At 34.2% G+C, this 26,004-nt stretch overlaps 2 protein-coding genes across 4 annotated transcripts; one reads left to right on the forward strand and one right to left on the reverse strand.

Moving 5' to 3' along the window:
- The first annotated feature begins 17,917 nt into the window (after nt 1-17,917).
- LOC127063295 (heparan-alpha-glucosaminide N-acetyltransferase-like) lies at nt 17,918-21,154 on the forward strand. Its single transcript, XM_050992863.1, has 12 exons — nt 17,918-18,066; nt 18,286-18,468; nt 18,554-18,663; nt 18,779-18,885; nt 18,992-19,107; nt 19,217-19,314; nt 19,396-19,503; nt 19,569-19,821; nt 19,891-20,170; nt 20,280-20,404; nt 20,551-20,734; nt 20,840-21,154. Exons 2-12 carry the CDS (start codon nt 18,328-18,330, stop codon nt 21,016-21,018), a joined length of 1,701 nt encoding a protein of 566 aa, XP_050848820.1. The 5' UTR covers nt 17,918-18,066; nt 18,286-18,327; the 3' UTR covers nt 21,019-21,154.
- Nucleotides 21,155-21,226: 72 nt separating this feature from the next.
- Nucleotides 21,227-25,995, reverse strand: LOC127063301 (DNA polymerase beta). Of its 3 annotated transcripts, XM_050992872.1 has the most exons (8): nt 25,773-25,995; nt 25,357-25,566; nt 25,027-25,189; nt 24,808-24,939; nt 24,587-24,721; nt 24,285-24,516; nt 22,820-24,192; nt 22,032-22,177 (listed from the first exon to the last, which is right to left on the reverse strand). In XM_050992872.1, the coding sequence occupies exons 1-7, from the start codon at nt 25,787-25,789 to the stop codon at nt 24,002-24,004; spliced, it is 1,080 nt and encodes a 359-aa protein (XP_050848829.1). In that variant the 5' UTR covers nt 25,790-25,995; the 3' UTR covers nt 22,032-22,177; nt 22,820-24,001. The 3 variants fall into 3 exon arrangements, with proteins under 3 accessions (XP_050848830.1, XP_050848829.1, XP_050848831.1); XM_050992874.1 differs by lacking the exon at nt 24,587-24,721; XM_050992873.1 differs by lacking the exons at nt 24,285-24,516; nt 24,587-24,721; nt 24,808-24,939; ... (1 more) ...; nt 25,357-25,566; nt 25,773-25,995 and adding exons at nt 21,227-21,558; nt 21,620-21,815; nt 22,265-22,425; nt 22,490-22,689 and having other exon boundaries at nt 21,883-22,177; nt 22,820-23,171.
- Nucleotides 25,996-26,004: the final 9 nt, after the last annotated feature.

Below are 26,004 nucleotides of genomic sequence, written 5' to 3' on the forward strand. Positions count from 1 at the left end.
ACACATTGTAGTTCTCGTAGTACACATTCCCTACAAGTAATAACAAAGAGTTAATGTAAGTATATTATTATCACTCATTCTTTCAATATTCTATACGATTTATCTCGTTTCAGAATGAAATTGTGGAGTGGGGATACTGGGCTTCCTGAGATGACAACAAAGTCGAGCGTTCGACCGATTTTAATAGTTAATGGTTCAGTCTTGCTACGAATTTCGACGAGTACACATCGTAGTTCTCGTAGTACACATTTTCCACAAGTAATAACGAAGAGTTAATGTAAGTATATTATTATGACTCATTCTTTCAATATTCTATACGATTTATTTCGTTTCAGAATGAAATTGTGGAGTGGGGATACTCGCCTGCGAGAGAGGACAACGAAAACGGAACTTCGACCGACTCTTACAGTTACTAGTTCAGTTGTGTTTGGGACTTCGACGAGGGAACTCAGAAAAATTTCATGGAGGTCATTCTAGCAAGTATTAACGAACAGTTAATAAAATATATTAACGAATATCTCATTCTTACAATATTATGTAAAGTTTATTTGATTTTAGATTAATTTGCGAAGTGGGGATACTCGCCTGCGGGAGAGGGAAACAAAGCGGGCCTTCGACCGCCTCTTACAGTTACTAGTTCAGTTGTGTTTGGGACTTCGACGAGGGAACTCAGAAAAATTTCATGGAGGTCATTCTAGCAAGTATTAACGAACAGTGAATAAAATATATTAACGAATATCTCATTCTTACAATATTATGTAAAGTTTATTTGATTTTAGATTAATTTGCGAAGTGGGGATACTCGCCTGCGGGAGAGGGAAACAAAGACGGGCCTTCGACCGCCTCTTACAGTTACTAGTTCAGTTGTGTTTGGGACTTCGACGAGGGGACTCAGAAAAATTTCATGGAGGTCATTCTAGCAAGTATTAACGAACAGTGAATAAAATGTATTAACGAATATCTCATTCTTACAATATTATGTAAAGTTTATTTGATTTTAGATTAATTTGCGAAGTGGGGATACTCGCCTGCGGGAGAGGGAAACAAAGACGGGCCTTCGACCGCCTCTTACAGTTACTAGTTCAGTTGTGTTTGGGACTTCGACGAGGGGACTCAGAAAAATTTCATGGAGGTCATTCTAGCAAGTATTAACGAACAGTTAATAAAATATATTAACGAATATCTCATTCTTACAATATTATGTAAAGTTTATTTGATTTTAGATTAATTTGCGAAGTGGGGATACTCGCCTGCGGGAGAGGGAAACAAAGACGGGCCTTCGACCGCCTTTTACAGTTACTAGTTCAGTTGTGTTTGGGACTTCGACGAGGGAACTCAGAAAAATTTCATGGAGGTCATTCTAGCAAGTATTAACGAACAGTGAATAAAATATATTAACGAATATCTCAGTCTTACAATATTATGTAAAGTTTATTTGATTTTAGATTAATTTGCGAAGTGGGGATACTCGCCTGCGGGAGAGGGAAGCAAAGACGGGCCTTCGACCGCCTCTTACAGTTACTAGTTCAGTTGTGTTTGGGACTTCGACGAGGGGACTCAGAAAAATTTCATGGAGGTCATTCTAGCAAGTATTAACGAACAGTGAATAAAATATATTAACGAATATCTCAGTCTTACAATATTATGTAAAGTTTATTTGATTTTAGATTAATTTGCGAAGTGGGGATACTCGCCTGCGGGAGAGGGAAACAAAGCGGGCCTTCGACCGCCTCTTACAGTTACTAGTTCAGTTGTGTTTGGGACTTCGACGAGGGGACTTAGAAAATTTCGCGGAGCCCATTCCTGCAAGTATTAACGAACAGTGAATAAAATATATTAACGAATATCTCAGTCTTACAATATTATGTAAAGTTTATTTGATTTTAGATTAATTTGCGAAGTGGGGATACTCGCCTGCGGGAGAGGGAAGCAAAGACGGGCCTTCGACCGCCTCTTACAGTTACTAGTTCAGTTGTGTTTGGGACTTCGACCAGGGGACTCAGAAAAATTTCATGGAGGTCATTCTAGCAAGTATTAACGAACAGTGAATAAAATATATTAACGAATATCTCAGTCTTACAATATTATGTAAAGTTTATTTGATTTTAGATTAATTTGCGAAGTGGGGATACTCGCCTGCGGGAGAGGGAAACAAAGCGGGCCTTCGACCGCCTCTTACAGTTACTAGTTCAGTTGTGTTTGGGACTTCGACGAGGGGACTTAGAAAATTTCGCGGAGCCCATTCCTGCAAGTATTAACGAATAGTTCATAAAATATATTTCTGAATTTTTTATTTTTACAATATTCTCTACAGTTTATATGATTTTAGATTAAATTGAGAAGTGGGGATATTTGGCTGCGAGAGACGTCAACAAATTTGTGCCTTTGACCGACTTAGTTCAATCGTTTGACAGACAATAGTTCAATCGTGCTTTGGACTTCGACGAGGGAACATAGAAATTTTCGCAGGATGCTACTCGAGCGAGTATTCACGAAGAGTTTATGCAAGTATAATATTATATTACTCATATTTTCAATATTCTATACTTTCTCTTTTGTTTCAGACTTTTATGTCGCACTTTCGAGGGACTTAGAATTTATCTCCACGAGTGGACTTAGAAATTTTTGCACTACCGCAGAACTTTGAAAATCTGTCTCCTCGAATGTACTTAGAAGTTTTTGCACTCCTGCAGGACTTTGAAAATCTATCTCCACGAATGGACTTAGAAATTTTCACGAATGTCATTCGAGCGAGTATTAACGAAGACTTAAAGTAAGTATATTTCTCTATCACATATTTCTTTAATGATTTATAGTTTTCATTATAACAGTGATACTTATTATTTCCTTTGGATTTTTGTTTCAGAACCTCATTGCAATCGCGCTCGTAGCAATGAAGTAATCGAGGATTTGTATCGTTAAAATAAAAATATCGCGAAGTAGAAGCAGTGTTTGTTCGTTCGCGTTTCGTGATTTAAACGATAAGTGCTTTTACATAGACTGCGCGCAATGCAGTCGTTAGAGTCAGTGTTTGTTCGTAAAGTATTTTTCATTTTTAACAGTCGTACAGACTGTACTTATAAAAGATAGTAGAGTTTCGCGAGATAAATTCAGTGATCGTTCGTTAATAAATAACTACCGCGAATTAGAGTCAGTGCATCACTGAAGAGGATCTCGACCAACTTCGATGTCGACCTACCTCATTTTCAACCAACTACGAATCATCCACCCTCAATTTCGACCTAAATCGCGGTCCAGTGTTTTGGAGCCATCGCAGAACTTCTCAAGTAGTAAGTTAATTTTTAATTCCCTCTGATCACTCAATCATGTCGAGGACGAAAGGTCCGAATCGGCACGGGTGATTGGTTGTAATTAATTAGTAGAAGAGCAATGAGTGACCACGGATAAATTTCTTCGGAGATTTATTCGTGAATGGTTCGTTATTTTTTGATTTATTTATTAGATCAGGATAGAGTCTTCTTGTTTAAACGCGTTAATTATGATTATTTGAAATTTTGAATATTTAAACTCATTTTTAAATAATTCTCTCACGAAAATAGTAAAGTATCACGATATTCGTGAATTTTAATAATTAACAAACTAGAAGACATTCGCGATGGATAGTCTCCGGATTACAAGCGAAATTGTATAATTTGTTTTCCAATAATTCGAATAATTGCTTGTAAGAAAGAGCGTCCAATGATTTTTCATTAAATTTTTAATTAAAGATTAATTAGTTTTATTAATAAAAGAAAAGTCTCAGTAGAGTCATTGATTTTGAAGGAATAAAGTAGAGTCATTGCTTTTGAAAGAATAAAGTAGAGTAGAATCTTTGATAAAAGACAAAGAGACTTGTAGAATCATAATGCGTAGAACATAGAATAACTTAATCAATTTTTAGCATAGGATTTTCAGCAATTAATATATTAATTCCTGTATCTCTTTCTGTGCTTTCTCGATTTTTCGTTTCAGGATTGCTTTAGAGTTGCGTTAGATTTATTAGTTTTCTTCCACGTTTTAGAATAATTGATGGTTTTAATTTCTTGACATTGACGATAGTTCAAATGATCTATAGTAGTTGTTAGGGCACGAAGCAAAGAAGAGGCTATATGCCGAAGAGGCCCCCACAAATTGTGGCTCAAGAGGGCAACTATTAGACTATTGAGTTATTTTCGAAAGTTTTACAGAACTCTTCGAAAATGGCTCTTAGTCATAATTTAATTTTACCATGTTGTCACTCAAAATGCTCTTATAGAATAATAATAATGTAATTTCCAGAAACTGAAACGACGTGACATTCCGTCTCCCTTCTCACATTGCCACGCGTACGCGAATAGAATTTTTACGTACTTTATATATTGATATTATTAAAGTCGAGTAACAAATTTTTGTGTATTTTTCTTTTCTAAAGTTCAATTGAATTCGTAATATTATTTTTATAAAATCAAGTTTCATATTAAAGTAATAATTTCGAAACGTTTAAAATATGGCAATTGTGAGAACCACTGAAGGTGCATTAACTAAAAGTGCACAGAATAAGAAAATGCAGTTGCGGAAAACACCGAAATTGCACTGAACGAAGGTGCACATACAAATGAAATAAGAACATTTAAATATATACCATATTCTCCGCTCACTTTTACAGGAAGGATACCTAATAGGATTCCAGTATTACTCAGCGCATGGCTGCGTATTATAGTTTAAATAATTATTTTAAATTGTTGATTAAATTGTTGATTAATTACTTTATCTTTTCTCGGGTGGGACCCTTGGGAGGGGCCCTCGGGTGTGGGCTTTAGGCGGGTTTCGTTCTTTCACTAATGAAAAATCGAATACACTTATGGTATTCTGATTTTCATCGAGTGAAACGTTCTTCGAGAAGCATACACATCGTTCGGAATTCTATTTTTCTCACACGCACTTACAAAACTATTCTCGGCTTCTCTTTTCCTTTTTCTCTTGTTATTTTCGTCTCCTCTGATTTTTTCTTTCTTCTTGTCCTCATCTTCTTTTAACCTTTTTCTGTTTCAGATCAGATCATCGAAAAACCGATCATCGAAGGACCGATCATCGTGAAATTAATTTTTACAGGGAAGTTTTAATTGTATATTTGTTTTTTTTCTATTTTATTTAATCATTAATTTATTTATTAATTATTAATATTATTTAATTGTATTTTGATTTTAAATGTATTTTTATATATAAATGGCTGTTTCCATATAATATTGTATATTATTTTTGCATATAATTATATCTCTTTCTGTTTTATTCTTTTTCTGTTTCAAGTTACTTTTTTGTGTTTCAGGTTAGATCATCGAAGGACCGATCATCGTGAAATTAATTCTTGTAGGGAAGTTTTAATTGTATATTTGTTTTGTTTTTATTTTATTTCATCATTAATTTATTTATTAATTATTAATATTATTCTTTAATTGTATTTTGATTTTAAATGTATATTTATATATAAACGGCTTTTTGCATATAATTATCTCTTTTTGTTTTATTCTTTTTCTGTTTCAAGTTAGATGATCGCTGGACCTATCATCGTGGGATTTTTACACGGAAGTTAAAGGAACCTCTCTGCATATAATCTTTATTATATGCAAGAAGGGTATGTCTCCTTGCTTCCGTACGCGAATAATAGGGAAAACACTCACGCGCGTGACGGCCGGCACGCGCGTGGGTGTTCGCGATCGCGAGATTAAGTCCTACCGAGGACTTCGTTTTGTTCTTTGAAACATCGAAAGATAGACACGACCGGTCGTGTCTCGAGATGTCTGAAGCCGACGGTGTGGACGGTGGAGCATTCTGTAAGCGGGGTTTTATACATCTCCAGTTTGCTGAGAAGCCCGAAGCTCCCGAAGCGGAAAGGCATCTCGGTTCGCGGATTTTAGAGTAGATTCCCCGTTAGCCCGTGGGTCCCAAAGTGCAGCAACCTCCACGCGGTGGGACCTGGGTCGGTGATACTTGTAGATACATCGAAATTTTATGGGATGCAAGTATTACCGAGCAAATGACTGCATATTTCAAAGAATTTTCCAAAACTTTCCTATGTAATTCCAAGTTATATTTTACATTATTTCTAACATCTTCGATACATTCAGCAAGAAATTCACAGTCATTTCTATTCATTGAAACACATAGCTATGTAATAGTTGAAACAATCATTCGAGATTAATTATTTTAGCTTCTCTCGGGTGGGACCCTTGGGAGGGGCCCTCGGGTGTGGGCCTTAGGCGGGTTTGGTTCTTTCACTAGGGAAAAGTGAAACTCAATTCTAGTACTCTGATTTTCCTCGAGTGAAACGATCTTCGAGATGCATATCAATTGCTCCGAATTCTAATTTTCTCACTCACACTTACGCAAATACTCTTTTTCACTTCTTCTCTTCTTCTTTTCGTTTCCCCTTTTCTATTTATCTTTTTCTAATCATTTTTTAACTCTTTTTCTGTTTCAGGTTAGATCATCGAGGGAGCGATCATCGAGCGAGGGATCATCCAGGGATCGATCATCATGAAATTAAATTTTTACAGGAAAGATTTTGAATTAAATGTCTTTTTGCATATAATTTTTACTTTTATATTTAATTTTTCTAATCTTTTTAATTTTTGCTTTTATATTTAATTTTTGTTATTTCTAATTTTTGCTTTTATATGTAGTTTATGTTACCTGTTTATTTTTTGCTTTTATATTTATCTCTTCCTTTATTCTTTGTCTGTTTCAGGTTAGGTAATCGAGGGACTAATCATCGTGGGATTTTTACACGGAAGTTAATGGAACCTCTCTGCATATAATTTTTGTTATATGCAGGGAGGGTATGTCTCCTTGCTTTCGTACGCGAATGATAGGGAAAACACTCACGCGCGTGACGGCCGGCACGCGCGTGGGTGTTCGCGATCGCGAGATTAAGTCCTACCGAGGACTTCGTTTTGTTCTTTGAAACATCGAAAGATAGACACGACCGGTCGTGTCTCGAGATGTCTGAAGCCGACGGTGTGGACGGTGGAGCATTCTGTAAGCGGGGTTTTATACATCTCCAGTTTGCTGAGAAGCCCGAAGCTCCCGAAGCGGAAAGGCATCTCGGATCGCGGATTTTAGAGTAGATTCCCCGTTAGCCCGTGGGTCCCAAAGTGCAGCAACCTCCACGCGGTGGGACCTGGGTCGGAAGTACTTGTGATACATCGGAAACTCATAGACTGCAAGTATTACCGAGCGAATGGCTGCATTCTTCAAGATTTTTCCAAGATTTTCTCTATCAAATTCCAATTAAATTTCGAAGTACGTTCAATTTACATTCATTCGTACATCTTCCATATATTCTGCAATAAATGCGCTCTTTCATTTTTATTTATTCAAAAATATAATTTTATAATAATTATTATAGTTTCTGTCGGGTGGGTCCCTTGGGATGGGCCCTTGGGCGTGGGCTTCTGTGCGGGTCTCCTTCCTTCAGTACCGAATAATCGAGCTGGATTTTCGTACTCTGGTTTTGCTCGGGTATGTCTTTTCTTTTCTTTTCTTTTCCATGTCCATATTTTCTTTCCAATTTCATCTTTTTCATAGGGGCCTATGTTCCATTGCATCTTACGGATATTCTTTTCTTTCCTTTCTTTTCTGCTTCATCCTTCTCACGTGTGCGCACACTCTTGTTTTCTTCTCTTCTCATTTGCTTCTTCTCTTCTTCTCTTCTTCTTTCTCTTCATCTTTTCCTCTTCTTCGCGAATCTCGATATATCCGCGCGGATACGGGTAGGATAGGAAGAACATTCGCGCGTCTGTCGGCGGGCACAGGCGTGGTGTTCTCGGGCGCGATTAAAAGTCCTACGGTAATGGACTTCGTTTGATTGCTAAAACGAATAAATGACCGGTCGTGTGTCGGTTCGTGTGCTGCCGAGTGGTATGGATCTGCTATCCGTAAGCGTGGACTGACCCTCCTCCAGTTAGCCGCCTGAATTCTCGGTTGGTGCGTGGACGCCGCGAACGCGAAGTTAGAGTAGAGTCACCGTTATTATAACACTCCCGGGAGTGTCGGGCGCGATTAAAAGTCCTACCGGGGACTTCGTTTTATAGAACGCCGATTATTTGATCACGCCGGTCACGCGAACTTTAGAGTAGAGTCCCCGTTAGCCCGTGGGTCCCCAGATGCAGCTACCTCCACGTGGTGGGACCTGGGTCGGTAGTACTTGCGAAATATCGAAATAATATGTCTTCATTATATTTAAAGTCTGTAACTAAATTACATATATAATTATAAAACGCAAGTACTACTGGGCGAATGGCTGCATATTTCAATGTTTTTCCAAAATCTCTTCTTAGTTTCAACTGGACGTTAAACTAATAACATTTTAAGTTCTTAGTTCTATTTTTACAAATGAATAAATCGAATATATCAAAATTCTTTAATAATATTTTAAGAAAACGCACAGAAAACGTTTCTGACGGATTTATATTCACTGTCATTTTTATTATATACTTATTCACTTTTATTAATTATATGCTCCTTTAATTATATTAATTATATACTTTCATTAATTATACAATTTTATTAAATATATGCTTTTATTAATGATATTAATTATAGACTTTTATTTATTATATTAATTACTTTTATTAACTTTTATTAATTTTTTTAATTTGTTAATTTTTATTTGTTAACTTTTATTAATTATTAATCTCGGGTGGGACCCTTGGGAGGGGCCCTCGGGTGTGGGCCTTAGGCGGGTTTCGTTCTCTCACTAGGGAAAAATCGGACTCAATTATGATATTCTGATTTTCGTCGACTGAACCGATCTTCGAAAGACACACTCATCGTTCGGAATTCTATTTTCCTCAAGCATACATACGCACATTTTTCTTTATTTTCGCTTTTTCCTATTTGTCTTTTCTTTTCCTATCTTTTTTATATCTATTTCTCATTCTATTTCATACTTTTTCTGTTTCAGGTTAGATCATCGAGGGACCGATCATCGAGGGACCGATCATCGTGAAATTAAATTTTTACAGGGAAGCTTTTGCATACAATTTTACATATAATTTTTGTTCTTATATTTAATTTCTATTATATTTTTAATTTTTACTTTTGTATTTAACTTTTATTAACTTTTTAATTTTTGCTCTTATATTCAATTTTCATTAACTGTTTAGTTTTTGCTGCTATATTTAATTTTTAGTGTCTTTTTAATTTTTATTCTTACATTTATCTCTTCTTTTATTTTTCTTCTGTTTCAGATTAGGTGATCGAGGGACGGATAATCGTGGGATTTTTACACGGAAGTTAATGGAACCTCTCTGCATATAATTTTTGTTATATGCAGGGAGGGTATGTCTCCTTGCTTCCGTACGCGAATGATAGGGAAAACACTCACGCACGTGACGGCCGGCACGCGCGTGGGTGTTCGCGAACGCGAGAAAAAGTCCTACCGAGGACTGCGTTTTGATTTTTGAAATCGAAATATAGACACGACCGGTCGTGTCTCGAGATGTCTGAAGCCGACGGTGTGGACAGTGGAGCAATCTGTAAGCGGGGTTTTATACATCTCCAGTTTGCTGAGAAGCCCGAAGCTCCCGAAGCGGAAAGGCATCTCGGATCGTGGATTTTAGAGTAGAATCCCCGTTAGTCCGCGTATTTCCACGTGCCGCAAGCGTTTCATCGCCCAAGGACCATCGAGGGACTTAGATTTTTATACGGGTGTTTAAAGAATCTTTCTACCTCTGGCGTAGAAGGATTTCTTTTCTCCCGTTCGGGCAAGATAGAAGGACACTCGCTTATGTCGGCTGGCAAAGGCGTTGGTGTTCTCGGGCGCGATTAAGTCCTAAATTGGCTCTAACGTATTCAACATATTCGCGTGAGTGTTTCCGGAATACTCGCGTAAGTATCGTGACTGCGGTAGATTTAATTTTGGATTCCGGCGTTTGTCGCGAAAGCACAACCGGTCGTGCTCAAGTGGTGATCGAAGCTTCCGATGTTGGATAGTTGAGCTATGCGTAAGTCGGTTCCCAAATGCGGAGACGCATGGGGCTGCAATTTTAGCGTTTGGAGGCTTGAATTCGTCGGGAGTGGAAGTCGCCCCGTTGCTTTGCTTTTTTGATAATAGTAGAAGTAGTAGAAAGTAGAGTCACCGTTAGTCCGCGGGTCTCCAGAAGCAGCAACCTCCACGCGGTGGGACCTGGGTCGGAAGTACTTGCGTTTCGACAAAATCTCATGGTGTGCAAGTATTGCCGAGCGAATGGCTGCGTTCTTTAAGACTTCTCTAAAATTTCTTCTGTGTAATACCAAATTCAACATCGAAAGACATACATTTTACATTCTTTCTTATTCTTTCCATATATTCAGCAGTAAATTCACATTTATCGAAAAGCACAGCTATTTAATAATTGAAATAATTATTGGAGATTAATTATTATAGTTTCTACCGGGTGGGACCCATGGGAAGGGCTCATGGGCGTGGGCTTCTGTGCGGGTCTCCTTTCAGTACTGAAAAATCCAGCTCGATTTCCGTACTGTCGTTTTGATCGGGTCCATCATTTCTTTTCTTTTCTCTTCTCTTCTCTTCTCTTCTCTTCTTTTCAATTCCATCTTTTTCACGTCTTTCTCTCCATCTTACGGATATTCTTTTCTCTCCTTCTTTCCGAGTTCTGTCGTTTTAACATGCGCGCACGTTCCGGCTTCCTTTTCTTCTCTTTCTCTTCCTCTTCTTCTGTTCTTCACTGATTTCGATACATCGGCGCAGGTTCAATGTATCGTCGAATGGTTTGTTTCATATTCGATTGTTAGACGGGAATACGGGTAAGATAGAAAGAACATTTGCGCGTGTGTCGGCGGGCACAGGCGTGGTGTTCCCGGGCGCGATTAAAAGTCCTACGATAATGGACTTCGTTTGATTGCTAAAAACGAATAAATGACCGGTCGTGATACGGTCATCGGATGACTGTAGAGTGAGACGGTCTATGTGCTACTGAGGAGGATGGTTTATGGCTATTTGTAAGGATGTTCAGTCCGTTGACTGACCCACCTTATATCTATAGTCACCTGAGTCCATGGTGAGGTGTATGCAACCCCGCGGGACCGCGAATTAGAGTAGAGTCACCGTTATTCTAACACTCACGTGAGTGTTCGGGCGCGATTAAAGGTCCTACCGTGGACTTCGTTTTATTGTTCGAAATACGAAAGGCACGGACGGCCGTGCTTAAAGGCGGGATGTGGGCATCCGAGGCTGACGGCCTCAACGTCATCCCTAGTAGGATACCGTTGCGGACTCGATGTCTCTGTTCGCTCATGTTACCTCGCGAAAGCCGGGAACGCGGATTTTAGAGTAGAGTTACCGTTGTACTAACACCACGTGAGTGTTCGGGCGCGAATTAAGTGTCCTACCGTGGACTTAGATTTATTTGCTTGATATATAGATAAAATTACGCCGGTAATGCGTATTTTATAATAGAGTCATTCGGACATTCACGTGAGTGTCCGAGCGCGATTAAAAGTCCTACCGGGGACTTCGTTTTATTTGTTCGGCGATTATTTGCTCACGCCGGTCTCGCGAATCTTAGAGATTAGAGTCCCCGTTAGCTCGTGGGTCCCCAGATGCGGCTACCTCCACGCGGTGGGACCTGGGTCGGTAGTACTTGCGAAATATCGAAATCTATATCTAAGTTATATACGTAATTATATAGCGCAAGTACTACCGGGCGAATGGCTGCATATTATAGTTTAAACGATTATTTTTAATTGTCGATTAAATTGTTGATTCATTACTCTGTCTTCTCTCGGGTGGGACCCTTGGGAGGGGCCCTCGGGTGTGGGCCTTAGGCGGGTTTGGTTCTTTCACTAGGGAAAAGTGAAACTCAATTCTAGTACTCTGATTTTCCTCGAGTGAAACGATCTTCGAGATGCACATCAATTGCTCCGAATTCTAATTTTCTCACTCACACTTACGCAAATACTCTTTTTCACTTCTTCTCTTCTTCTTTTCGTTTCCTCTTTTCTATTTATCTTTTTCTAATCATTTTTTAACTCTTTTTCTGTTTCAGGTTAGATCATCGAGGGAGCGATCATCGAGCGAGGGATCATCCAGGGATCGATCATCATGAAATTAAATTTTTACAGGAAAGATTTTGAATTAAATGTCTTTTTGCATATAATTTTTACTTTTATATTTAATTTTTCTAATCTTTTTAATTTTTGCTTTTATATTTAATTTTTGTTATTTCTAATTTTTGCTTTTATATGTAGTTTATGTTACCTGTTTATTTTTTGCTTTTATATTTATCTCTTCCTTTATTCTTTGTCTGTTTCAGGTTAGGTAATCGAGGGACTAATCATCGTGGGATTTTTACACGGAAGTTAATGGAACCTCTCTGCATATAATTTTTGTTATATGCAGGGAGGGTATGTCTCCTTGCTTTCGTACGCGAATGATAGGGAAAACACTCACGCGCGTGACGGCCGGCACGCGCGTGGGTGTTCGCGATCGCGAGATTAAGTCCTACCGAGGACTTCGTTTTGTTCTTTGAAACATCGAAAGATAGACACGACCGGTCGTGTCTCGAGATGTCTGAAGCCGACGGTGTGGACGGTGGAGCATTCTGTAAGCGGGGTTTTATACATCTCCAGTTTGCTGAGAAGCCCGAAGCTCCCGAAGCGGAAAGGCATCTCGGTTCGCGGATTTTAGAGTAGATTCCCCGTTAGCCCGTGGGTCCCAAAGTGCAGCAACCTCCACGCGGTGGGACCTGGGTCGGTGATACTTGTAGATACATCGAAATTTTATGGGATGCAAGTATTACCGAGCAAATGACTGCATATTTCAAAGAATTTTCCAAAATCTTTTCTATGTAATTCCAAATTATATTTTACATTATTTCTAACATCTTCGATACATTCAGCAATAAATTCACAGTCATTTCTATTCATTGAAACGCATAGCTATGTAATAGTTGAAACAATCATTTGAGATTAATTCTTTTAGTTTCTCTCGGGTGGGACCCTTGGGAGGGGCCCTCGGGTGTGGGCCTTAGGCGGGTTTGGTTCTTTCACTAGGGAAAAGTGAAACTCAATTCTAGTACTCTGATTTTCCTCGAGTGAAACGATCTTCGAGATGCATATCAATTGCTCCGAATTCTAATTTTCTCACTCACACTTACTCAAATACTCTTTTTCACTTCTTCTCTTCTTCTTTTCGTTTCCTCTTTTCTATTTATCTTTTTCTAATCATTTTTTAACTCTTTTTCTGTTTCAGGTTAGATCATCGAGGGAGCGATCATCGAGCGAGGGATCATCCAGGGATCGATCATCATGAAATTAAATTTTTACAGGAAAGGTTTTGAATTAAATGTCTTTTTGCATATAATTTTTACTCTTATATTTAATTTTTCTAATCTTTTTAATTTTTGCTTTTATATTTAATTTTTGTTATCTTTTTAATTTTTGCTTTTATATTTAGTTTATGTTACCTGTTTAATTTTTGCTTTTATATTTAATTTTTGTTATTTCTAATTTTTGCTTTTATATTTAATTTATGTTACCTGTTTAATTTTTGCTTTTATATTCATTTCTTCTTTTATTCTTTGTCTGTTTCAGGTTAGGTAATCGAAGGACTAATCACCGTGGGATTTTTACACGGAAGTTAATGGAACCTCTTTGCATATAATTTTTGTTATATGCAGGGAGGGTATGTCTCCTTGCTTCCGTACGCGAATGATAGGGAAAACACTCACGCGCGTGACGGCCGGCACGCGCGTGGGTGTTCGCGAACGCGAGATTAAGTCCTACCGAGGACTTCGTTTTGTTCTTTGAAACATCGAAAGATAGACACGACCGGTCGTGTCTCGAGATGTCTGAAGCCGACGGTGTGGACGGTGGAGCAATCTGTAAGCGGGGTTTTATACATCTCCAGTTTGCTGCGAAGCCCGAAGCTCCCGAAGCGGAAAGGCATCTCGAACGCGGATTTTAGAGTAGAGTCCCCGTTAGCCCGTGGGTCTCCAGATGCAGCAACCTCCAAGCGGTGGGACCTGGGTCGGTAATACTTGCGATATATCGAAATCCATGTCTTAATTATATTTAAAGTCTGTAACTAAATTATACATATAATCCTAAAACGCAAGTATTACCGGGCGGATGGCTGCATATTTCTATATTTTTACAATATCTCTCGTCTGTCTAAGTTCAATTAAACGTTGAATTGATTACTTTTTCAATTGTTAGTTATATTTCCACAGATGAATAAATTTGAATATTACAAAATTTTTGATTAATTTTCTAACAGAACGCACAGAAAGGTTTCCCGTCGACACTTACGTTAGCTATCATTGGTATTTATCCTTATTCACTTTTATTACTTATATACTTTTATTAATTGTATACTTTTGATAATTACATTAATTATATACTTTAATTTACTATATGAATCACTTTTATTAACTTTATTAATCATTAGTTCCGGGTGGGACCCTTGGGAGGGGCCCTCGGGTGTGGGCCTTAGGCGGGTTTAGTTCTTTCACTGAGGAAAAGTCGAATTCAATAATGGTACTCTGATCTTCCTCGAGTGAAATGATTTTCGAGATGCACTTCAATCGTTCGGAATTTTATTTTTCTCACGTTCACTTACACAAATACTCCACGTATCTTTTTCTATTTTTCTCTACTGCGTTTCTTTTCTTTTCTTCTTTCTATCTTTTTTCCTCTTTTTTTTTTTACTCTTTTTCTGTTTCAGTTTTTTTCTGTTTCTGTTTCAGGTTAGATCGTCGAGGGAGCGATCATCGAGCGAGTGATCATCGAGGAATCGAGTATAGTGAAATTAAATTTTTACAGGGAAGTTTTTGAATATAAATGTCTTTTTGCATATAATATTGCATTTAATTTTTGCTCTTATATTTAATGTTTATTACCTTTTTAATTTTTGCTTTAATATTTAATTCTTGTTATTTTTTTAATTTTTGCTTTTATATTTAATTTGTATTATCTTTTTAATTTTTACTAATATTTTACTATATATATAATATATTCTTTTTCTGTTTCAAGTTAGGTGATCGCTGGACCTATCTTCGTGGGATTTTTACACGGAAGTTAAAGGAACCTCTTTGCATATAATCTCTATTATATAGGAATTATATAGCAGGAAGGGTATGTCTCCTTGCTTCCGCACGCGAATGATAGGGAAAACACTCACGTGCGTGACGGCCGGCACGCGCGTGGGTGTTCGCGATCGCGAGATTTAGTCCTACCGAGGACTTCGTTTTGATCTTTGAAATAACGAATGATAGACACGACCGGTCGTGTCTCGAGATGTCTGAAGCCGACGGTGTGGACGGTGGAGCAATCTGTAAGCGGGGTTTTATACATCTCCAGTTTGCTGAGAAGCCTGAAGCTCCCGAAGCGGAAAGGCATCTCGGATCGTGGATTTTAGAGTAGAATCCCCGTTAGTCCGCGTGCCGCAAGCGTTTCATCGCCCAAGGACCATGGAGGGACTTAGATTTTTATACGGGTGTTTAAAGAATCTTTCTACCTCAGGCGTAGAAAGATTTCTTTTCTCCCGTTCGGGCAAGATAGAAGGACACTCGCTTACGTCGGCTGGCATAAGCGTTGGTGTTCTCGGGCGCGTTTAAGTCCAACATTGGTTCCAACGTACTTAACATACTCGCGTGAGTGTTTCCGGAATACTCGCGTAAGTATCCGTGAGTGCGGTAGGATTCAATTTTGGGTTCCGGCGTTTGTCGCGAAAGCACAACCGGTCGTGCTCAAGTGGTGATCGAAGCTTCCGATGTTGGATAGTTGAGCTATGCGTAAGTCGGTTCCCAAATGCGGAGACGCATGGGGCTGCAATTTTAGCGTTTGGAGGCTTGAATTCGTCGGGAGTGGAAGTCGCCCCGTTGCTTTGCTTTTTTGATAATAGTAGAAGTAGTAGAAAGTAGAGTCACCGTTAGTCCGCGGGTCTCCAGAAGCAGCAACCTCCACGCGGTGGGACCTGGGTCGGCAGTACTTGTGATGTATCGATATCTTATAGCCTGCAAGTATTTCCGAGCGAATAGCTGCATATTTGAAGACTTATCCAAAATCTCTTCTCTATGTAATTCCAAAGTAAACGTCGAAGTTCATACATTTTATATTGATTCTTATATCTTTTGTATATTCGGAAATGAATACACCAGATTAATTATTATAGTTTCTCTCGGGTGGGTCTCATGAGTTGGGCTCATGGGCGTGGGCTTCTGTGCGGGTCTCCTTTCAGTATCGAAAAATCGAGCTCGATTTTCGTACTCTAGTTTTGGTCAAGCGTATCTACATTCTATGTCCATCTTCTCTTTTCAATTTCATCGTTCTCACACGTGCATGTGTTACCTTCCGGTTATCCTTTCTTTCTTTTCTTCCGAATTCTATCGTTTTCACGTGCGCGCATGTTCCAGCTTCCTTTTCTACTCTTTCTTCTCTTCTCCTCTTCTTCACGGATTTCGATATATCGGCGAATGGTTCGGTTCATGATCGATTGTTAGACGCGAATACGGGTAGGATAAGAAGAACACTCGTGCCTGTGTCGGCGGGCACAGGCGCGGTGTTCTCGGGCGCGATTAAAAGTCCTACGGTAATGGACTTCGTTTGATTGCTAAAACGAATAAATGACCGGTCGTGTGTCGGTTCGTGTGCTGCCGAGTGGTATGGATCTGCTATCCGTAAGCGTGGACTGACCCTCCTCCAGTTAGCCGCCTGAATTCTCGGTTGGTGCGTGGACGCCGCGAACGCGAAGTTAGAGTAGAGTCACCGTTATTATAACACTCCCGGGAGTGTCGGGCGCGATTAAAAGTCCTACCGGGGACTTCGTTTTATAGAACGCCGATTATTTGATCACGCCGGTCACGCGAACTTTAGAGTAGAGTCCCCGTTAGCCCGTGGGTCCCCAGATGCAGCTACCTCCACGTGGTGGGACCTGGGTCGGTAGTACTTGCGAAATCTCGAAATCTATGTCTGAATTATATCTAAAATCTGTAACTAAATTATATATGTAATTATAAAACGCAAGTACTACCGGGCGAATGGCTGCATATTTCTAATTTTTCTAAAATCTCTCTTCTGTCTAAGTTCAATTAGACGTTAAATATATTTCATTTTACATTGCAAATCATAATTCGACAGATAAATAGATTTTGAACGGTCTTACTGGCTCAGTATCTTGCAGATCTTTTTCTCTCTTCTTCTTTTCTTCTTCTCTTCTGTTTTTCTCTTTCTTCTTTTCTTTTTTCTTCTTATTCTTTTTTGTTTCTGGTTAGATCGTTGAGGGATCGATCATCAAAAAACGGATCATCATCGTTTAGATCCTCTTCAGTATTTCACTGACTTTAATATTTAAGCTTTATGTTAAAGTTTTTGCGTTTAAAATATGTAGAGAAACTTTTGCGTTCACTTGTTGAAATACAAAAGAAAACTCTAACTCGATAATTGTCGAAGTTAATAAAAGCACATATTTTTTATATTACACGTGGTCAATAACCCTAAGATGAAAATTGTTTAGTATTGAAATTTTAAAGGACAGTTTCCATGATTAAAAAAAATAAAAAATTAAAATAATTTTTTTATATTAGTAATTCAGATTCACAAAATAACAAGTTATTTTAATTTTTTAAAATACTTCCACTAGAAATGTTTCAAATATGTTTAAAATTTTAGAAATTTCGTTAATTTATTTTGCCGTCATCTTTTTACGGAGTAAAACGTCAGATTGACAAAGTTCTTTTCATTTTATAATTACTTTCTCAAAGTATCAATTTAACGCTGTAGTACAATAGCAAAAAAAACCTCGCCCTTGACCGCTACCTTATCATAATTTTCTCTGTGGCAATACGTTTCTCTGATATTAGTTTACTTTGAATAGTTGAACGCGAAAATTATTCTTTTACCTTCGAGAAAGGATTCTCTTGCTGCGCACCATAGCGACAAATTCCCTTACTAATTCGCGCAAAAGTTCGATGGAGCTACTGCATTGAATAGTGCGTAATTGTCATTTTAGTATTCAAGTCTGCGACGTAAACATGTTCATAATCATTTGCTCAAAACAATAAAATATTGGGTGCTATTAGTTTGCAGGTAATATGAATAATAATAATATGACGCTAGATTTTTTTTATAATAGTTTTCATACTGAATGATAGTTGTCAAATTATTATGAATCTTTCGATAATAAATTATTTATACAACTTTATTGCTAACATTTATATTCATAACTTATATAAAAATAATATTTATTAAAATCTAAGTATAATATACGTATGTTATTTTAATACCAATGTCTTTTTGGTTTTATAGTTAGAAAAAAAATTTGTTAGTAGCAAATGCATAAAATAAAATATGGCTTCTGTCATAAAACAAGCAACCAACGTCTGTTTAAATTCAAATGGATCACTTGGAATTGATCAAGCATGTTTGAGTATTATAAATAAATATAAACAAAATCTTACATTCTATTCTACGTTTTCTGAATGTAGATTGGTATGTATCTATTATAAAGCAAATATTATAATTTGAAACATCTGTATATGTGCAGAATAATACTTACATTATTTATTTTACATAGTGTCATGGAATACCAACAACCAATTTATCTGCAGAAAGTAACACAACATTATTAGTGTCTACAAAATATCCACTTCATATGTATTATATGACTAATCTTGAATGGTGTCAGTAAGTAAAATATAAGTATAATATATGTATATATACACATGTACATAAATATAGTCAGATATTTTCATTGAATTCTTCATTATGTATATAATTATGTTTATAAATTTCCATGTAGCACAACATATGTATTCAAAGAACATGGGAGTTATGGATGGAATCTCTCTGCTAAAGAATTATGTTCAGATATTTATGTAATTAATGAACCATCTGATGCTTATTTTCGTAAGCTATATGTTTTTACTTCGTCTTAAAAAACGTTTCTGATATATTATTTCTATGCTATAACTAATATTATAGTATATAAATTAATTATTATTTTATTTTCTAGCATTACTAGCAGCACTAGTAATATTAATTATGTTAATAATTGTAATACAAACAGGAAAAGTAATTCTGAGAGCTATAAAATATTATTTTGAGCGAGATACAACATACATCCATGATGTAAGTACATCATAAAATTCAAATAGTCATGATAAAATATCCAAATAATTATTAATTTTATTATTCTTTTAATAATATCATATTATTTTTTAAATGTGTTATCATAAAGGATTTAACAAGATTACAAGAATCTGAAAGTCCAGTTCAACCAATAATGAATATAACTCGATTAAGTACAAGGATACAATCAGTTGACACGTTTCGAGGGTAATTCTATTTCTAAACGGAAATAAATTTCGTGTATAAAATTTTTTATCTTTACAATAAAATATTCATTTTCTGTTCTAGTATTGCTATACTCTTAATGATATTTGTTAATAATGGAGGAGGAGAATATGTATTTTTTAATCATAGTGCTTGGTTTGGTCTTACTGTTGCTGACTTAGTGCTTCCTTGGTAAATTATTATTAATTAATTTTTTTATATAATTAAATCACATATATTATAAGTTTCTATTATAGGTTTGCATGGATAATGGGTTTAACAATAGCAATATCAAAAAGGGCAGAGCTTCGTAATACATCTTCACGATCGAAAATAATTTTACGCAATTTTGCCAGATCATTGGTATTAATAGTTCTTGGTTTAATGATTAATAGTCAAAAAAGTAAATATTTAGAAGATCTCCGTTTTCCTGGTGTTTTACAACTTTTGGCAATTTCTTATTTTGTTTGTACTGTGATAGAAACAATATTTATGAAATCGCATTTACAGGTTCGCTTCTTTTATTTATAAAAGACTTCAAAAAGAGAGAAAATAATACCGTTAAATTGATTGTTGCAGTTTGGACGATTCTTTATTTTAGGAGATATTCTAGAAAATTGGATTCAGTGGTTGATTATTTTAAGTATCGTTACTGCTCACACTTTAATAACTTTTCTCTTGCCAGTCGCAAATTGTCCAAAAGGATATTTAGGACCAGGAGGATATGATACTTTCAAAAAATACATAAATTGTACTGGTGGAGCAGCTGGTTATATAGACAGATATGTCTTTGGTAATCACATGTATGCTCAAACACAAAATCCTGTCTATGGAGTTATATTACGGCATGATCCTGAAGGCATGTTATTATCAATCTTAAACGTACATTCTTTTCAGTACATACATATATATATATATATATATATATATATATATATATTATACATATTTAATATAATATTTTCCAGGAATTATGAATACTTTGTCAGCTATATTTATCGTTTATTTGGGAATTCATGCAGGAAAAATTTTACTATATTATTACCAATGTAGTTCAAAAATCTTAAGATGGCTATTATGGTCATTGATTACGGTAAATTATTTTTCTGTTATGCAGTAAATACATACATATAGATATAAAAATTCATCTAAGATTCTATTTCACTCGTTTCGTATATTAACAATAAAAATAAAAATATATAAATAAAAAACAAGTATTATGTGATTATATTAATTTAGGGTATTATTGCTGGATTTTTATGCAACTTTAGTAAAGAAGATGGTATAGTACCACTTAGCAAAAAAATGATGACAATTTCGTTTGTATTAACAACATGCAGCTTTGCTTTCCTTTTATTTGCTATACTATATTATTTAATTGACTATAAGCAATTTTGGACTGGAACACCATTTGTATATGCAGGTCTGTAAATAATATAAAATATATTTATTATTTTAAGCATTAGTATTCTTTTAATTCAAATATATTTCCGAGTATATATATATATAAAATTTTGTTGTTATGCAGGAGCCAATTCAATATTTCTTTATATTGGACATTCTGTTACAATGGGATTATTTCCTTGGTCGTGGAAAGAAAATGATCAAACGCATTCTACTCAACTTGTTATCAATTTGTGGACAACAGCATTGTGGTTACTTATTGCACATCTGCTTTATAAGAAAGACATTGTAATTACAGTCTAAATTTCTGAAAGGAATGTAATATAGATATTAAGATAATTACTTACTTACATTAATTGTTTATATATTCGAAAAAATTTAATTCTTTTAATATTCATTGTATTTGCTATTTTCTAATTAATAATAAACAATTATACTGTATTATTATTGAATAAAACAATATAAGTGTTATTATAATACGAGAGAATAATAACACATAACATGAAAGAGATAATGAATATTTGTTAAAGTTTAATAAATAATAATATTTGGTTTTATTATAGTTATATGCTATTTTTATAAATAAATATCAATAATTTTTATACGACCCTTGACTATTGATTTAAAAAGTATTAACCTTTCGATTCAAAATTTAAGACATATGTACACATTCGAACTTCTTATTATAAATATTAAATATTAATTCATTGTTCAAAATAAATTTTACATGCATATAGAATAAAAGAGTTTAAAGATCTCGATTTTTTGGTTCTTTATAAGGAAGTCCCAATATTTTAAAAATATCTTCTTCACATGTAATTTTTTCAGCTTCTCCTGGAACACCTAAAATAAAAATTCATTAAAAGTTGTTGCATATAATTTAAAAAATTTTATTTATATGTACCTTCTGTTGTAAGTCGTTTTAATGTATATTCATTTAATGTATATTTCTTCTCCAATGCATGAGCCCTAATGTTTTTATTAAAAAGATCGCTGCCCGTATAATGAAGTATAGCACAATAATATTGATCACATGGTACCAATCTTATATCCAATCGTCTGAATAACTTACTTTTATCATTTGGTATACGACATACACCCTATGAATAAAATTTTAAATTAAGAATTTATTACTAATCTTATTGAAACAAAAGGGAAAATGTGTACCATAAATTTTGTTGACCCAAGAGACATTGTATCTGTAATTAACTGTTTTTTTTCAAGATATTCAACAATATTTTTAAGTAAATCATTCTTCTTTTTCGATTCTTTTTCCTCAGAAATGTAATTTGGATGAGTTATTAATACATCAATATCTCCACTTGTTTCTTTACCACGTCTGTAACTTCCACATACAGTAATAATATATTCTTTATTCAATTCATAAATATATTTCTTTAACATTTGTTCAATTTCAGTTATTTCTGTCCTAGGTATTTTTTTCTCAAAATCATCAAAATACCTGGAAAAGAAAATGTAATTAATATTTTTCATAATAATAATAAATATCAATATAATAAATGACGATTATAAAGCTTATCACTAATACTTTAAACCAAGTCTTTGGTGATGACTTAATTTGTCTTGATGTTTTCTTAAATCATTCAAACTTTTAATTCCATCTTCCACTAATTCTTTTGCTTTTGCAGGTCCAATACCAGAAACACGAGTTAAGAGATTGATTGCAATATTATTATCATTTTTATTAATCTATAATAAAATGATCAAATAAATATCAATATTAAATATATTTATACAATATTAAATTATTTACTTCTTCTAATTTGCGTAGTTTTCCAGTTTTAAGAAATTCATCTATCTTTTTAGCAATTTTTTCTCCAATTCCTGGCAATTTTTTGGCTTCTTCTCCGTTCTTAACCCTGTCAGTTAAAGTACTCAAACTACCAGCTGCTTTACGATAAGCATTATATTTGTAAATATTTTTACTAACATTTTTTTCATAATTTGCCAGTTCTATAAACAAATTATATGACATATATATGTATCTAGATTTTTTGTAACATATGTATTTGTAGTGAAAATATCTTTAGTACATTAAATATATATATAAAACATTTCATATAAATATACAATTGATATTTACCCATTAGAAAATCACATAAATCCTGGTTAGGGTTCCCTGCATTATCAGGTGCTTTTCTTTTGCCCATCTTATTTATAGAAATTTTACACGTTATTGAAGTACATTAATTACTTGTAAAATGTATTACTATATTTATAACTAATTAATTTTGAAAAAATAATATACAAATTCAACAGCCGGCTCCATTATTACGTCAAATGTTTTTATACAAACATACATATATATATATGTGTGCACTTATTACGCGCGGGCGCATATAACCTAATGTAATCTATATATACATTAAACTTCTCTATGTTAAATATCTATAATCAGAGAATTCATTTGTAAAAGAATGAGTACAATAAATATAAGAAATAAAAATAAAAATTTAATAAATGTTAATAGAAAAATATAATAAATGAAACATGTTTATTTTACAAATGAAAAAAATAATTAAACAGCTCGCATTGAAAGTCAACATACATATTTATTTAACATTTTCTAATTATAAATTATAAATAATGAGAGAAAGAGAGAGAGAGAGAGAGAGAGAGAGAGAGAGAATGAAAGGGAGAAAGAGAAAGATAATCGTGTATATGTACATAGCATAGACATAGGATTATTATAACTTCATTAAATCGCAAAAATAAACAGATTCGTTATTGTTTAAATAATAACCTTGCTGTAAATAAGAGATCACAATTAAGATTTCTTATGTTATTTCTTGAAATTTACGTGTATGCACGCCTTTATATATAGTATATGTGTATGTGTGTGTGTGTGTATGATTATTTAATTTTTATTGAATATTTAAATATAATTTTATATACAGTACTTTTATACACACTTTTTAAATTGTTTATATAAGAAAAATATTAATTGATATAATTTTCTTAGCATTGTGTAAGCTATGTACTCGTGTTACACAAGACATAATACTGGACGTGCATAACACTGATATAGGCACGTATGTATATTTATATTATATAATAAAGGAACTTTGGGAAACCTTTGATAGATACATTAAATAAAATTAAAATTTCCATCATGGACTATTAGAATAAAATGAAATATTAATATTTTTAATTTCCATGAAATTTTGTTTAAAATATTCAATGAATAATAGAACAATCACATTACTTGGACGGATTACTGTCACTCTAAATAAATATTAATTAAATTCTTAAGTACCAACATCTTTTAAGATTTACTGTACTGTGAAATGGTGGGTATACGATTGTATGTTGTATAAGTTTTGGAGCAACAGGTACATATGCAAGAACATAATAATAACAAAATCACTAATATTATAATAAAAATATAAATCTTCAGCTGCAAGAACCTATTCGGTAACCATAGAATTGTAAATTCAACTATTTTTTCTTGAGTATCTACAATAAGAATAAAATATATATATATATACACTAGAAAAGTTCATTATGTAATAAAAATAAAAATACTATTATTATTTTTATTTTTATACCAATATATGCAATTCCATAACCCATATTCCGAACGCCCATTCTGTAAGAACATGTTGGTATTTGAACTTCATGGATATCACCTACATCCATTCTTAATTGATATAAAGGTGTTTCATGAGGTGGAAGAATCCAAACTTCGCTTAACTGATCTGTGGCTGTATCCAAACTAATATGTAATGCTTTATGTTCATGTGCAGTAAAAATAATTTGTGGTGATAATTCTTTGATAACCTACAAAAAAAAATAAATAGAAAACATTATCATGTATCGTTTTTACTTAAAAGCGTATTTACAGACATACATTTTGTACAAAACTTCCTGGCATAAATAATAATGGTATATGACTCAGTATAACATTAGTTGTATTTCTTTCTGTATAATCATTAAGAAATGCATCTTTAGGAGCTTCTGGCATAAAATGAGTCAATCTATTTATCTACAAAAAAAATACACATATACTAGAAAATAGAATGAATCTCATGAAAATCAGAAGATTTAAAATCTGTTATTTAGATATATTACCTTAAAAAATGTAACACGTTTATAAACTAATACATCAGGCTGACTATATGCATAATGAAATCTGTTTTGAATATTTGTGGAAACTTTATCTTCTTCTCCTCCAATATCATTATCACCAGGTAAATAGATTTTCTAATTGATATCAAGTAAATTAGACAAAATATTAACCATATTGATATAAAATAGATCATTTTCAAATCATTTTTTAGAACTATATACCATGATATTGTCAGGAGTTTGAAATATAGAATCCAACCTCTTTTTATATTTATTAAATTTTTCTGCATTAGCAATATGTCCTTCATCCATGAGATCTCCAAGAAATGCTATAACATGTGGTTGAGAATACCTTAAAGCTCTTGAAAAGGTTTTCTCTAAGTACCTGTAAATAATACACTGTGGAACAAAACTGAGATCAATTTTTACATTCCATTAAATCTTTTAAAAAAATATATATCTTCTATAGTTTCTTATGATACATGTTCAAAAAGTTAAAAAGTAGTTAAAAAAATTTATAAGACAAATGATTCACTTTTACATTATACTTACCTATCGCTATCCCATCTTGCTAGCCATGAACCTGTATAATCCTCATTTTTCTCTCCTAATATTTGTGGATCTGCTACAAGAAGTACTTTAACACAGTCTTTACAGTCTCTTAATGCCCATTTGAATTTTTGTATTTCATATACAAGAAATTCATTATAAAGTATAGAGGCAAATATAATAATACCAATGCAAATCATTTTATGTTTCAACCTAAACAATAAACTTTCATTATTATTTTGTTATGACATACATTACTGCTCATCAACTTATATAATAAACAAGAAATCTATAAGTAATATTTTATAATCAAAAATTTAATGTTTTATTTTATTTTACAATCAAAAATATAATATTCAATATCTAATATTCTTTATCAAATCTATTAGAAGCAATAAAAATGCAACTCGTGTAATTACCTGTTTCGCTTGAACATTTTTAAAAATAATGACACTATTCAATATTTTAATACTGATATTATAAATTAACCTTTTCCAATATTGTCATATCGTTGTTAATTCGAATAATTGTTTAAGTATATTTAATATTTTTGAGAGTTTTCATTACAGAATAATGGAAACTACATCGTTATACGTAACTCTAATTTTTCACAACCTTTTTTTACAGCAGAGATAACAGGGATTCCAGATT

Source organism: Vespula vulgaris, chromosome 4 (assembly GCF_905475345.1).
Source record: "Vespula vulgaris chromosome 4, iyVesVulg1.1, whole genome shotgun sequence".
Taxonomy (NCBI): Eukaryota; Metazoa; Arthropoda; class Insecta; order Hymenoptera; family Vespidae; genus Vespula; species Vespula vulgaris.